General features: G+C 36.1%; 1 protein-coding gene across 4 annotated transcripts in view; it reads right to left on the bottom strand.

The window, feature by feature from the left end:
* Positions 1-16,224, bottom strand: part of RPGRIP1L (RPGRIP1 like) — an 89,832-nt gene that overhangs the window by 36,368 nt on the left and 37,240 nt on the right. For all 4 annotated transcript variants that reach the window (XR_009049747.1, XM_057712750.1, XM_057712751.1 and 1 more), the window contains exons 12-17: positions 15,648-15,698; positions 14,795-14,974; positions 14,135-14,252; positions 8,242-8,694; positions 5,781-5,932; positions 2,594-2,972 (exon numbers count right to left, since the gene is read on the bottom strand). Coding sequence is in view for 3 of the 4 variants with exons in the window: in XM_057712750.1 (XP_057568733.1) it covers positions 2,594-2,972; positions 5,781-5,932; positions 8,242-8,694; positions 14,135-14,252; positions 14,795-14,974; positions 15,648-15,698 (1,333 nt within the window). In the remaining variant the exon portion in view is untranslated. The remainder of the gene's footprint in view (positions 1-2,593; positions 2,973-5,780; positions 5,933-8,241; positions 8,695-14,134; positions 14,253-14,794; positions 14,975-15,647; positions 15,699-16,224) is intronic.

The raw sequence follows: 16,224 nt of genomic DNA, 5'->3' as shown, positions 1-16,224 counted from the left end.
GTAATACTGAGTCACGATTTTAATCATTACACTAGAGCTTTCAGTATGAAAATCCCTGACTTGAAAAAAGCAAACCTATATTTCAAGCATAAATTTTGTTTAGGTGTATCCTTTACTTGGTTCTCAAGTGTTTGACACTTCTTTTAATGGCTGGCTAGGAAAGAAAAAACTAAACAACTCTAGACTTTAGATAGAAAAAAGGATATGGGTGGAATATAGGGAGGTGAGAAACTTCTATTACAGGTACAGATGAGACTTACAGAATGGCTGAGTGAAGAGATCAGTAAATATTTTCCACAAAAAGCAATGCTAACACTGGATAAAATGATCAAAAATAATCATTTAAGAACTCTGGAAATTGATCAAAGGTGTACAACAAATTAAGAGGCATTTATTCAAGAAAATACACTGAACTTCAAGAAGAACATCTGGAGTCAGAAAAGACCGCCCCCCGGCTGAATGTGAGATTTGTAGACTGTCTGAACTTTGAATGCATTACTCAAGGCATACACTGACCCACAGGCAAAGGACGGAAGCCTGCCAGCTCAAGGTGTTTAAATACAACTTTCAACAACCACTGGCTGACCACTAAATGATATTCAGGCTTAAAATTAAAATAAGAATAAAACAAACAAAAACTTAGCAGAGATGTCAGTGGCTATAGTGAGGGAAAAAAGATTACAGAACTAGTCCAGGCAAGTCACCAAATAACAACAACAGCAACAGCAATGTGGAGGGCTAGAATCTAGAGATGCTATAATATAGTGTCCTTAATGTCCAATTTTAAGTAAGAAAAATTCATGAGATATGCAAAGAAACAAGAGAATGTGCTACATACACAGACAATGTCATCTGTAAATACTTTCTGAGGGCATCCAGATATTAGACTTAGCAGACAAAGACCCCTGAGCAGCTATTATAAATATGTTCAAAGAGCTAAAAGAAACCATATTTAAAAAATTAAAGGAAAGTGTGATGACAATGACTTATAAAACAGAGAATAAAGAGATAGAAATTATAAAAAAGAGAACTAGATTATATTGTATAACACAGGGAATATAGCCAATATTTTATAATAACTATAAGTGGAGTATAACCCTTAAAAATTATACATCATTATGCTGTATACATGTAACATATAATATTATACATCAACTATATCTCAATAAAAAGAGAGAACTAAAAAGGAATTTTGAAGTTGAAAAGTATAATTACCGAAATGAAAAAATTCAATAGAGGGGCTTGGTAAGAGATATGAACAGGCAGAAGAAAGAATTAATGAACTTGAAGACTGATCAATAGTGATTATCTAATCTGAAGAGGAAAAATGAAGAAAAATGAAAAAAGCCCCTGTAGGACACCATTAAACATATGAACATATGTGTAAACAGGTGTCTAAGAAGGGGAAGAAAGGGAAGAAAAAATAACTGAAGAAATAAGGGCAGAAAACTCCCCAAATCTGGTGCATAACAGTACCCTACACATAAAGAAGCTCAACAAATTCCAAGCACAAAGGGATCCACACCTAAACACGTCACAGTTGAATTGTTGAAAGACCAAAAAAAAAAAAAAATCTTGAAAACTGTATCATGTACAAAGGAACCATAAAAAGATTAACAGATGATTTCTCATTAGAAACAATGGATGCTAGAATCAATTGTCTGATGTACTCAAAGTGCTTAAAGAAAATAAACCTGACAACTGAGAATATGATATCCATCAAGACTATCCTTCAGAAAATAAGAGCTAAATATAAATACATTCCCAGATAACATTGATTAAGTGAATTCACTGCCAGCAGACTTGACTTACAAGATGTATTAAAAGAATTTCTTCAGGCTAAAAGGAAGTGACACCGTAACTCAAATCAACATGAAGGAACAGATATGAATAAAGGTAATTACATAGGTAATTATAAAAAACAGTGTAAATATGATTTTCCTCATTTCTTCTCTTAACTGACTGAAAAAAACCATTGCATAAAATTATTTTAAAATTATAATCTTGGGCCTATAATATGTAAAGATACAAAATATATGAAATAACAACACAAAAGAGGGGGAGGAAATAGAGCTATCTGGAGTAAGAAAATGACATCAGACAATAACTCAAATCCAAATGAAGAAATAAAGAATACCAGAGATGGTAAATACATAAGTTAATATAAAAGTCTCCTATAATTATATATTCTCTTTTCTCTTAAAGGACATAAAGTTATATAAAGCAATAATTACAACATGTTGGGTTTATACAGTATATACAGGCATACTACGTACATATATCACAACAATATCACAAAGGAGGGGGAGGAAATGGAATTACATTGGAGTAGACTTTCTAAATTTTAATGGGATTATTAGCATTAAATTCAAGTTGATTGTGGCAAGTTGAAGTGCATATTGTAATTTCTAGAACAACTACTAAGAAAATAACTAAAAAATAATAATATTATAGGCCCAAAGTTTAAGATTATCTGAGAGGGCTAGGAAGATTAGTTACAAACAGATCATATCCATAACACTGAGGCATAACTTAGGTGTTTTTTTGTTTTTGTTTTTTTTAACAATTTCATGGATTCAAGAAATAAGCTTACCTGAAATACACCTGTCATGTGCCAATGAAATCAGAGGCACATTGACTTTTCCTATGTAAATATTCTCCTGGGTATCACTATCATCAAACACATAAAAACTCAGAGACTCTGACTTAAGGTATCGATCCAAATCCATATTCATTGGCACTGGGAAACACATATGATCATCAAACTGTGGATCATTGCTACTGGGAATGATGGCTGTGTCATGGTCTGCAAAGTCAAAAAACTTGTACACAACATATGGGTGTGGCTGAAGGTGGCTTGCTCGGGACTGCAGGTGGCTGCAACATCTTATTGTAATATGTAGTTCATTTAAGTTGCCATCTGTGGAATCAGTAGAACTGAGCTGAGCAGTTTTTGGTGCTTGCTGACTTAACTGGAAAAACATACATATTTATATTATAGTAATAATACAATGAAAAGTAAACAGCAGCTGCCAACCCCCAAACAAAATAATTTTGTAAATGGACAAAAAGGTGCAGATTTTCACTTCCTAGTGAATTTCTTAGCAAAAGACTCTTGACTTTTATTCAAAACCAGTATTTCTCTAGAACATATGTACAAATGCTAGTAGCAGCAAATACAGAAGACTGAGCATACACGCAGAGATTGCTGTTAAAACCAAATAAAGCCAAGAAAATAGTTAATCTGAAGTTCTTTAATTCTATTTAATAATTAACAGGTAAAGTGAGCAGATAGGTCCAAAGACAAATGTCCCCCAGTTCACAATTAAGAGCTAATCCAAAAAAAAAAAAAAAAAGGGATTTCCCTGGTGGTGCAGTGGTTAAGAATCCGCCTGCCAATGCAGGGGACACAGGTTCAAGCCCTGCTCCGGGAAGAGCCCACCAAAAAAAAAAAAAGAGCTAATCCTTCAACCATTCCAGTTATTCTGATCATATCCCATTCTTAAGTGAGAAACCAATGAATTTGATGGTACCCACCCACAGAGGTGATTTTATTACATTTGGGTTGGCCCTCATCCTGAACCAATGGGATTTGGGGAAGCAGATACCTCAGGCCAAGGAACAAGAGAACAGAGTGAGAGATAAACCTTATAGAGGTAACACCTTGGATTGGAAGGATATTTCAGAAGAGAGATGGGCAAAAGGAGTTATCAGGTAGAGTCAGAAACTACTTTATGGCTCATGTTGGAACTATTAGTCAATCAGTGCACAAGTATTCTAGCAAACATCTGCACTAACTGCTAAGCCTTCCGTAGCTAATATGATCTGGGACAAAGAATGTAGTGTTGCAGGTTCCACACAGGGTGCTCTTTCACTGCATTTTTGAATCTGGATTGAACATCTGGAACTTTTGATTCTAGAGAAGTTTACTGGAGAAGGAAAATAGAAGCGAACTCACAATCTCCTCAGTGGAGACATCTGGTGGTGCGGAGAGGGGAAATCTGAGAAGGGAATCACAATACGGCTTTCCCAGGGCTAGTTTGCATCAGGCTATGGAAGGCTGAGTGGAATGATTTACAAAGTACCCCCTCTGCTTCTCCCCTCAAGTCTACCCACAAAAGCTGAGATTCCAACAGTAAATGACTCACTCAAGTCACAAACTGGGAGTCTAAAATTCTTTAAACTACAAAAATTAATAAATCATGTGGTTTTCCTATTTCTAATTCCCTTTTCCATGACAGCATTTCCCAAAGTGTGTTCTGAAGAATACTGGTCCAGAGAGATGATCTCTGGGAAACGGGTACCATTCTTTAAGTTTGGGAATCAGTGTTATATTAGTCATGGTTCTTTTAATTGAAAGTTATAGAAACTAATTCCACCCAGCAAATACAATGAAAAAAGACTTTCATATAAGGCTATAGCGTTATTTCACAGAACTGTATAGCAGAAGTGTGGTTTTATCTTAGGAAGGTAACGGGACTGAAGAACTACAGGAATTTCCTCTCCATCTAGTTTCCATTTCTCTCTGTATGCTTGCTCATTATTCTCTTTACAGTCCCATTTTCTCTCCTTTGCTGCTTAACATGGTAGCAGATGGCTGCCCCATAGCTCCCAGCTTTACATGTTCCAGGCGGGGAGAGCGTTGCTTTCTCTTGATCTCAGAAAGCAGAATATGATTGGCTCAGCTGCAGGCAGGTGGATATCCCTGAATCATTAGTTATAATTGGGTGGAGTGGGAGAGAACACGATCACCAAATGTAAAGCTGGCCACTGGGGGACCAGCCCCATGGATTAGAAGAGAGGGCAGTTCCAAATGGAAAAAGAGAATCATGAATTGAACAGACATTCCAAAATGTTTCTACTATATTCTTCCCTTTCTTACTTAACATAAGTGTATACTTTACGTTTCCTCTTGAGATTCACGTTATACATGAGAAGCCCTAAAGTCAAGGATCCTATTTAATTTTGCTCAATTCTGTGTTTTCTGCATTTACTGGATTATGGAATTCTTTTGGAAATATGGCTATTAAGACTCCATGAAACATAGTTTGGAAAATGCTGCTCTGAGGAATTGCATTTAAACTTCTAATCCTCAGTAAAAGAATATTCATTTTATATTCTACTTTGCATTTCAGAAACCTAAAAGTTTCTGAAACAGCTTGGAAGAAGTTGGAAACAGCTGGAAAAAAGGAGAATAACTGAAAGTCCAATAATAGCTGTTCATTTCCTTAACAGTAGAAGTTGTAACAGAAGTCACTTGATGTGTAATAATAGTACTGCAATTCTATTTTTCAAAAGTGTCCTGGATAGCACAAGGAAGTTCCTTTGTGGTGACAGATCAATTCTGTGTCTTTACTGTGGTGGTAGTTACATGATTATATACACATGATGAAACTGCACTGAACTCCGCTTCTTCCTACACACACACACACACATGCAATCATGCACACACATACACACATAAGTGCATGTAAAAATTTACAAAATCTGAATAAAGTCTGTAGCCTAGTTAATAGTACTGTACCAATGTCAATTTCCTGGTTTTGATACTATACTGTAGTTACATAAAATATCACAACTGAGAGAAGCTGGGTGAAGGTGGGACCTCTGTACTATTTTTGTTACTTCCTGTAAGTCTATGATTATTTCAAAATAAAAAGTTAAAAAAAGCCACTCGATGGCTGTGAAAAAAAAATGATTTCAATTTAAAGCATGATAATATAAAGAAATACTACAAAACTTCTGTGTCGTAAAAGGGTTGTAAAGTCAAACAAGCTTACCCATTGCATTTGCTCTGGCCCCTTAAAATTTGACGTTATATACCCCAAAGCCTTTGTCCGTTCTCGATAAAGTCGAATTGCTTGATCCATGGGAACTCTTAATCGGAACCAGTATTCCACTGTGCCAAAATTGGGGATGTCTCCTTTAGTTCCTACAAACCAATACATAACTCACTGTTAAAACGGTCCCATAAATCAAAACATACACCAGTAAAAAGCACATCAATGGTATTATGCATTAAAACTATAAATTTTATGTTGAGTAAAATAATATATGACTTGCACAAATGATGTGTGATTGGCAAATAACAGAGGTAAAGAAAACAAAGTTACTTACGCAAGTATGAGTTCCACTATGTGTTAAAGATTAAAAAACTATGTCAAACTATGTTTGAGATAGTCCAGTTTACACTATTTCAATCCTTCTAAAATGCAAAGAAAAAGCTAAACATTGAATCAAATACTCCACACGGATTCTTTCTGATGCTTTTTTTTTTTTTTAACAAGTTGTACTCAATGTAGTCTGACAGATACAATATGAAAACTCAAAATTGTGAATGTGATATTCCACATTACAGTTCCAACTTTCAAGAAATCTTTGGCACCTTCTCATTTCTCTACTGTGCCATAAGTATAGGGAAAAACACCATGGCTATGCCCAGTCTATACCATATGTAATACACCCTTGCATATCTGCCCTGCACACCCTCAGTACTCCTTAAAACTCAGGCAGCTCTTCGTCCCTTCTTCCTCTGTGACTATTTCCTCTCTGACTCCCAGGAGACTTAAGAGCTCCATGCTTTCTTTGCAGAAAGGAAGAACATGTCCTCATTATGGCACTGACTGCTTCGGCACAAATGTCAATTCACCAGGCTATTTCTCCACCACACTAAGTTTTCTGAGGGCAAGTTTTTTTGAACCATGTGAATATATTACCTATGCAATCAATACAATAAAATCCATCCCCAGAGCGTAAGTCACCCTTCCTTCCTTCCTGAAAAGGCCTCTTCACTTGGCCTTCAGGACACTGTATACTCTTCGTTTGTCTCCCACCTCGCTGGCCACTCCTCAGTTTCCTTTGCTGGCTCTTCCTCTTCTTCCTGAACTCCAAATTTTGGAGTTTCCCAAGGCTCAGTCCTTGGTCACCTTCTCTTCTTTATGTACATTCACTCTCTATGTGAAATTACCTAGGCCCAAGGCTTAAAACATACTCTGTATATGCAATGAATCCCACTTTTGTATTTCTATCCCTGACCTTCAGACTAGTATATCTAACTGCTTAAGTGACATTTCCACTTGGCTAATAGGCAGGTCAATCTTAACATGTTCTAACACAATTCTTAGTTTTCTTCCTCAAATTTGTTCCCTTCCCAGGCCTATCTCAACAAATGGCCTCATCATTCTCCTGGCTGCTCACACTAGAAATTCTTGCCTCCTCTATTTCCCTCATTACTCTACATTCAACTGATGAGCAAGTCTTTAACGAAGAGTTAGTCAAATACACACTGAGTATAATCACTTCTTATCACCACTTTTATTACCATGTTAGTCCAAGCCACCATCATCTTTCTACAGATTAATGCAATAGCCTGATAATGGTCCTATTTTCCCTCTTGGCCCATAGAGACTATTCTTCCCACAGCACCCAGGGTGGTTTTTCTAAAACCTATGTGTGATCACGTTACTTCCCTCCTCAAAACCATCCAATGACTTGCATCACTCAGAGAAAAAAAAAGTCCAAACATCTCACTATGACCCACGAGGCTCTACAGTGTGAACTGGTCCCTGCCTATTGCTTTAATATCATCTCTGCTCTAGCCACTGGCCTCCCTGCTGTTCCTCCAACACACCAGGTTTGTTCCTCTGTCAGGCCTTTGTACTTGCTGATTCCTCTGCCTGAAACATCTTCCCCTGGATCCTGACATGGATCTTTATTCAGGTCTTTACCAGTGTCATCCTGTAGGGAAGCCCTTATCTGAATTAGCAACCTTCCATCTCTCTCTTTAGCCTTTTGCCCTGATCATTTTTCTTCATATCTGATGATCTGTATATTTGTTTTATGGCCCGTCCTCTAGAAGATAAGCTACATGAAGGCAGGGGCTTTGTCTGTCTTATTTACCACTGATCACTGTTTTCCCAGTGCTTAGTAACATTGATAACATGATAAGCTCCTTAAAAAAACTTTGGTAAATTTACTACAATTAATGTTTAATCAACAAGGATACCATGTGGTAAATAAACATCTGCACTAACAAGCTTTAAAAAATTAATAGCCATTGTACTGACATTATCAGTGACATTTAATGGAGTCTAATCAACTGTGGGCAGCTAAATCAGAGAACTCTATCCTTACCCTAAAGGCACCTTGAATCTGTGAGAGCAGATACTAATGTGGAACACCATATTACTATATAAACCAATCAGTGATTCAAACAGCCAAAGTTTGTAAGATTGTACTCACCAACCAAACTTGCTGTGCAAAATATTCGACCACTTTTTTCTAGAATTTCATGGAATCTCAGTTGACATGCTGCGATTGTTTCATAATCTGTGCTGTAAGCTTGGTGGACCTCAAGAGTGATAGTATTTTTCTGAATGTATTGTAAAAATAAGTCATTAACATGAACGAGATATTGAGAAGTAAAGTTATATTCTGGGTGAAGGCCCTGCACTATGGGAGTCGTCTGTAGTTCAAAATCATAGAAAGCATAGGTACAGAAGGTGACAGGCTCTTTATCTCCAGATGCCTGTAAAACTTCAGAAGAAAAGGTTACTTTGTTGATATGGATTTCAAATAGGTTTTCGCCTCGTTCTAAGCGAATGGTTTCATCAAACTCATCAACAGAGTCATCTGGCATGATTTCTGGTTTAAATTTGTACTGCTTGGTACCATACGCAATATCCTTTAATTGGGCTGCAAGAGAAGACACACAGTTTAGAGGTTTTAAAATATTGACATATGAAGATACAAACGGGCTTCTGAAGTGGTAGCAAGTCTGAGTGCTTTTGGTGTATAGTCTCAATCTTAAATTCTATGACTACACTGTTTTTCTGTAAATGATACTGTATTACAAAGAAATCCATCATTTATTCTGCCATCACTTATTTAAAAAAAATTACAACTTAAGTGGTAATACACGCTATACCAGGGAAATGGAAATTTTTAAAAAAGGCCCTTGAATGAACAGCTGAGGTAATTATTTAGATTCCACTTTCTCCTTTGCCTCTGCTCTATCTATTATCTTCTCTCCTATAAAGTCAATTTCCCTTTCCACTGGCTCCTTCCCTGCAGCTTATTAAAATATATATTTTTCTACTTTTGGGGGATGATGGATATGTTTATTATCTTGATTATGGTGACAGTTTCACAGGTGTATACATAGGCCCAAACTCACCAAATTCTGCGCTTCAAATACGTGCAATTTAAACTATGTTCATTATACTTCTACAAATCTGCTTTTAAAAAAGATAGATCTCTTTCTAGATTAGAACGTTCTCTCACACCATATACAAAAATACACTCAAAATGGTTTAAAGACATAAATGTAAGACCTGAAACTGAAAGCTTGTGTCCTAGAAGAAAACACAGGCAGAACACTCTTTGACATAAGTCGTAGCAATATTTTTTTTTTTGGATCTGTCTCCTAAGACAAAAGAAATCAAAGCAAAACTAAACAATTTGGACCTAATTAAACTTAAAAGCTTTTGCACAGCAAACTACTGACAAAATGAAAAGACAACCTACCGAATGGGAGAAAATACTTGCAAGTGATGCGACCAACAAGGGGTTACTATCCAAAATACATAAACAGTTCATATCAAAAAAACAATAAAATATCAAAAAACCAAAAAACTCCATTGATAAATGGGCAGAAGACCTGAATAGACATTTCTCTAAATAAGACATATAGACGGCTGACAGGCACATGAAAAGATGCTCAACATTGCTAATTATTAGAGAAATGCAAGTGAAAATCATGAGATATGATCTCACACCTGTTAGAATGACTATCATCAAAAAGTCTACAAATAACAAATGTTGGAGAGGATGCGGAGAAACGGGAATCCTTGTACATTGTTGGTGGGAATATAAACTGGGGCAGCCACTATGGAAAACAGTATGGAGGGTCCTTAAAAAACCAAAAATAAAACTACCATATAATCCAGTAATTCTACTCCTGGGTATATATCCAGAAAAAATGAAAACACTAATTCAAAAAGATACATGCACCCCAATGTTCAAAGCAGCACTATTTACAACAGACAAGACATGGAAGCGACCCAAGTGCCCATCAACAGATGAATGGATAAAGAAGATTTGGTGTAATATACAATGGAATATTACTCAGCCATAAAAAAAGAATGAAATTCTGCCATTTGCAGCAATGTGGATGGACCTAGAGAATATTATACTTAGTGAAATAAGTCAGAGAAGGCAAATAGTTTATGATATCACTTATGTGTGGAATGTAAAAATGATACAAATGAATGTATATGTAAAACAGAAATAGACTCACAGATATAGAAAGCAAACTTGTGGTTACCAAAGGGGAGAAGGAAGAGGAGGGACAAGTTAGGACTATGGGATTAAGAGATACAAACTACTATGTATAAAATAGATAAGCAACAAGGATATATTGTAGAGCACAGTGAATTATACCCATTATCTTGTAATAAATTATAATGGAGTATAATCTACAAAAATACTGAATCATTATGCTGTACACCTCAAACTAATACTGTAAATCAAATATACTTCAACAAAAAATAAATAAAAAGATATATCTCTTTCTAGATACACATATCCCATGTTATACCCAAATTTCTAAAACAGCAATGTATACTTGTGTCTCCAATTCCTTATCGATCAGACACTCTTCAACTTCCTGCCTTATTTTTCTTGTGAAACTACTCCAGAAAAGGTCACCAATAACCAGCCAATTTCTAGATTGACTGGTCCTTGTGTTACTTGATTTCTTTGTTTAATTGACACTGATGAGCATGTCCTCTTTGGTGAACTTTTGTGAGCTTCCATATCATTGTCTGCCCTGCTTCTCCTCCTACCCCTCTTCTCATTCTTTAAGGGTTTCTCTTTCTCTGCTAGTTTGCTGGGGTTCTGTTTTTATCCTCTTTTTAGTCTACATATTCTCATGAGTAATCACATCTCTATTTATGTATTTATTTATTTAAAGTATACCTGATTTACAATGTTGTGCTAATTTCTGCTGTACAGCAAAGTGACTCAGTTATATACATATATACATTCTTTTTTTAATATTCTTTTCCATTATGATTTATTCCCAGAGACTGGATATAGTTTCCTGGGCTACACATTAGGACCTTGTTGTTCATCCATTCTAAATGTAACAGTTTGCATCTACTAACCCCAAACTCCCAGTCCATCCCTGTCCCTCTTCCCCTCCCCTTTGGCAACCACAAATCTGTTCTCTACGTCCGTGAGTCTGTTTCTGTTTTGTAGATACGTTCATTTGTGCCATATTTTAGACTCCATATATAAGTGATACCATATGGTATTTGTCTTCCTCTTTCAGACTTAAGTCACTTAGCATGATATTCTCTAGTTGCATCCATGTTGCTGCAAATTGCATTATTTCGTCCTTTTTTATGGCGGCATAGTATTCCACTGTATATGTATGCCACATCTTCTATATCCATTCATCTGTTGATGGACACATGTTGTTTCCATGTTTTGGCTATTGAGAACAGTGCTGCTATGAACATAGGTGTGCATGTATCTTTCTGAGTCATAGTTTTTTTTTTTGTTTTTTTGTTTTTGTTTTGTTTTGTTTTGTTTTGGCACACAGGCTTAGTTGCTCCGCGGCATGTGGGATCTTCCTGGAGCAGGGATCGAACCCGTGTCCCCTGCATTGGCAAGCGGATTCTTAACCACTGCGCCACCTAGGAAGCCCCTGAGTCATAGTTTTTTCCGGGTTTATGCCCAGGAGTGGACTGTTGGATCATATGGTAGTTCTGTTTTTAGCTTTGTGAGGAACTTCCATACTATTTTCCATAGTGGCTACACCGACTTACATTCCACCAACAGTGTACAAGGGGTCCCTTTTCTCCACACCCTCTCCAGCATTTGTTATCTGTAAATTTTTTAATGATGGCCATTCTGATTGGTGTGAGGTGGTTTCTCACTGTAGTTTTGATTTGCATTTCTCTAATAATTAGTGATCACATCCCCTTTTATGACTTCTGTTACTATCAATATACTGAAGACTCTCATGTCTATTTATAACTCAGATTTCTTTCCTGAATTCCAGACCCACACATCTAATGGCTTGCTGAGCCCTCTATCTAGATATCCGCTAGGCACATCAAGCTCAATATACCCAAAGCAGAATGGCTTATATTCTCTTCTAGTTATTTCTGGACTTTGAATTTCAAGTGATGGTGTTAGCATTCATCCAGCTGCCTAAGCTAGAGACCACAGAGTCATTCTAGGTTGCTCTTTTTTTTACTCTCCCCACATCTATAGGGTCACTGCTAATCAAAAATATCTCCTAAGTCTTTAGTAAATTCGTCCTAGTCCTCTGCATCTCCACTGATGCTACCTTACTTACAGCCCCAGTGTTTTATTACCCAGATTATTGCTTTTGCATTTTTCTAACTACACACTCTTCACAGTAAAGTATAACTGTCTACTTACTTGTTCACATCTTATGAGTTCCTGGAGGATGGTGCCTGAGCTTTTTCCCTATTTGTATTTTCACTGCCCAGCACTTTGCTTAGGATCCATTAGGAACTTGAGCATGTTTATGGAATGAATCAATGAATTTAGGAGACAGATAAAATGCATTGGTAAAGACTTAGTGAGGTTTGAAAGGAATGAAAATCTCAAACTATGTGACCTGCCAGTTATTCAGGAAAATTTCATTAAGCAAATTTTTATTGAGTACTACTTGAAATAAAAGGAACACACTGCTCTTTGACTTTGGAAAACCCTGTTCAGTCAGATAAAGGTATTTATGGAACCCTTCTACTTAGAGTAGTGGTTCTCAGTGTGGTCTAGGAACCTCTGAGGGGCCCTGAGACTGTTCTGGAGATCTGTGAGGTTAAAACTATTTTAAAAATAATACTAAGATGTTATTTTCCTTTTTCATTCTTATTCTCTTACAAGTGTATAATAGAGTTTCCCAGAATCTATGTGATGTGTGATATCATAACAGATTGAATGCAGAAGCAGATATGAAAACCCAGCTGTTTTCTATTAAGAGATGCTAAAAAGATTTGCAAAAATGTTAAACAATTAAAAAAATTTAAAACAATGTCATTCGTCTCACTATTTTTTTGGTATGGAAGATATACCTATTAAAAAATAAATATTGTAATTTATGTTAATATGCAATGGGTTAATTATTTTAGCATGACAAATATTTTTAAATGTCTCATTTTTAATTTCTAATATGATAAATATCATAAATATAATCCATATAAACATAAGGTCTTTTGAATTCTCAGTGACCTTTAAGAGTGTAAAATTACTGCTGGCATAGATCACAGAGTTTAAGTACTGTATGGCATGGAACATGAAAGAGAGACAAAGTACTTATCATTGTAGAACTTATATTGCAGTCACAGAGAATATGCAAAACTGCAACGGTGAAGAACACCTATACAATACAATCCCTAAACATATTTTTTGAGTACATGAGAGTAAAAGTATAAGACTTCAAAGTACAGTCTTATACTTGCATCTGAATTGCTTGGAATTATTTCTAAATATATAGAATCATATGCCCCAAGATCTCCAGTGGTAGGGCCCAGGAAGCTACCTTTGAAACAAGTTCCCCATGTAATTTTCTTACTTGCTAAAGTCTAAAACCACTGTAAGGGCATTTCAAGTAGAGGGGTGGCTAGGATTAACTGCAGCCAGCTTCCTGGCATGGGCATTCATTTAGTTAGACTTCAAAGCAGGGAAGGGTATATCATGGAGTCAAAGTAGAAAGGAGGTTCAGGTGGAACAGACAAAACCCTGGTAGTGGGCTTGAGCAAGATGACAAAGAGCAAGCCGACCTGTTTGGCTGAGATGCAGTTTGCTTAGAAGAGAAATTAGAAATGACATGGTTAAATTTAGTCTGTGGTGCTTTATGAAGTACTTTGAAATCTTGCCTGCAACACCGAATTCAAAAAGCAGTAGGAATTACTAAAAATTCTTGAGTAGAAAAATATCAGATAAAAACAGCCTTTCTGGTAAATTACTATTACAGTTAATAAACTGGAAGAAAAGAGCAAAAAGAAATTCTGAGTGTACACTTGGATGACATTTTCAAGTGCTGTAAAAATCCATTCCTCTAGTTACTGTGGACGAAGAATTGTGCACGTTGTACCTTCTAGTTTCTGGATGCGTGCAGCCCTGATATCAAGAAGATGAACATACTGTTCCACTTTGAGTTCATAATCTTGCTGCAAATTTTCCATCTTCTGGGTCACTGCCTCAACTTCCATCTACAAAAATACAGATAACAAGTTTCAGTACTTAGGATTAGTTCCATTTTCATTTTTTAAAGCAACTATGATTTAAGCATTTTTTAGATCCTGAGGATACCAGGAGCTGTAAACTATTGTTTCCTGACTTCAAAGAGCTTACAGTTTAGAAAATGATGCTTGGCAATGTTCACTAACCAGGAGTAAAATCCACAAAACTCTGGATTCCTTTTAAGGAGTGATATTCCCATTTGTTTAAAGCTAATATAACACGTGGTTGTGGCAGGACTTTAGAACTATAACCCAAATGCAGAATGTGCTAACACTAGTAAAGAGGGAATTCATCACCACGATTTGTTCTCTGAAATCAGGGACTTATAAAAAAGTTATTTGTCTTAGAATGCTTTAGTCTAAGTATCTAGCTATAAGGCTAAATTCCAGACATGTGGTAACACGTGATTATAGATTATAACAGACAATAATACATGATACTGCTTTGAAATGTAAATCATCAGTAGAGTATTATAGGAAACCTAGCCTCCCAATTTAGTGTATTATATTACCTGATAATCTTTATTAATTTTATGTTGCATAATTAGCATGTTTCTTGTCTTTTCAAGTTCTTGCACTGTTTCTGCATGAGTTGCTTGCAGCTGTTTCATGGAGCGTTCTAGATCTTTATTAATTTTACCATCTACTTTCTCTAAAAAAGAAAGATCTCCATTTTTTTGTGATTTTTGAGCCTAAAAGAAAAACATATTTTATTACCAAAACAAGAGTTTCTAAATGTAATCATGAATTAGTATGGATATAGCAAGAAACAATCATTAATTGAAAACAGATATATTTCCATTTTCCATCAGGAATAAAGCAGTCTTGATATAGAATACATATTTGGAGAGACTTGGAACAAAGAAATAAAAAAAACAGTTTGTTACTTCATGATGTACAAAAGAATCATGTACGTTTATTTCTATTTCTTCATTTGATTAAAATCTACACTGTGATGATCTAAAGGGAAGGAAATGTATTTTCTGTGTCTTCTTGTTAATAACAGAATATCCTAGAACTGGAAAATATCTTCTGGTGACATATATAATTCAATATTTCACTTAAGATAATAGGGTGCACCAAGATCTCTTTGGACAGAAAATTGGTGATTAGTTTTATAGTGGGGCATATAAAAGTAAAATGTTTGTAACAGTTGGGGAAAGTGCTTTAAATAAGAGTTTTTGAGATCTACTTTAATGTAATTTTGATGTCATTATGAAATATGTATATGCTGCAACTAAATGTCACCTGACCACTTTCCTGAATAATTCATTCTCCAACTATAAAGGTTACAGATAAGGGTCATCAATATGCTGAAACAGTTATATGTAGACACGAAATTCCTGGTGAAGTTTAGAAAGTTACCTTTATAAGCAGGAGAGCTTCACTCAATTCATCAGCATTAATATCATTCTCCTGCAAAAGACAGAGTAAGTAAAAGCTCACGATGGAAAGTACAAGAGACATTCCAACTATGCAGATTTCCCTCATGGAACATAAGCTGCAAGATACCATGAATTAATAAACTAATATATTCGTATTCTTTTGCTTTGTGGTATAGTCTTTTCTTTATCTATAAAATATTTAGGTAAAAATTTGGAGTTTGGGGACTTCCCTGGTGTTGCAGTGGTTAAGAATCCACCTGCCAATGCAGGGGACACGGGTTCGATCCCTGGTCCAGGAAGATCCTACATGCGGCGGAGCAACTAAGCCCATGTGCCACAGCTACTGAGCCTGCCCTCTACAGCCTGCGAGCCACAACTACTGAGCCTGTGTGCTGCAACTACTGAAGCCCGTGTGCCTAGAGCCTGTGCTCTACAACAAGAGAAGCCACTGTAATGAGAAGCTTGTGCACTGCAATGAAGAGTAGCCCCGGCTTGCCACAACTAGAGCAAGCCTGGGCACAGCAATGAAGACCCAATGCAGCCAAAAATAAATAAAT

The sequence above is a fragment of the Hippopotamus amphibius genome, chromosome 16 (assembly GCF_030028045.1).
Source record: "Hippopotamus amphibius kiboko isolate mHipAmp2 chromosome 16, mHipAmp2.hap2, whole genome shotgun sequence".
In the NCBI taxonomy this organism is placed as follows: domain Eukaryota; kingdom Metazoa; phylum Chordata; class Mammalia; order Artiodactyla; family Hippopotamidae; genus Hippopotamus; species Hippopotamus amphibius.
Note: the sequence above shows the minus strand (reverse complement) of the source record. Positions and strands in the feature narration are given on the sequence as shown.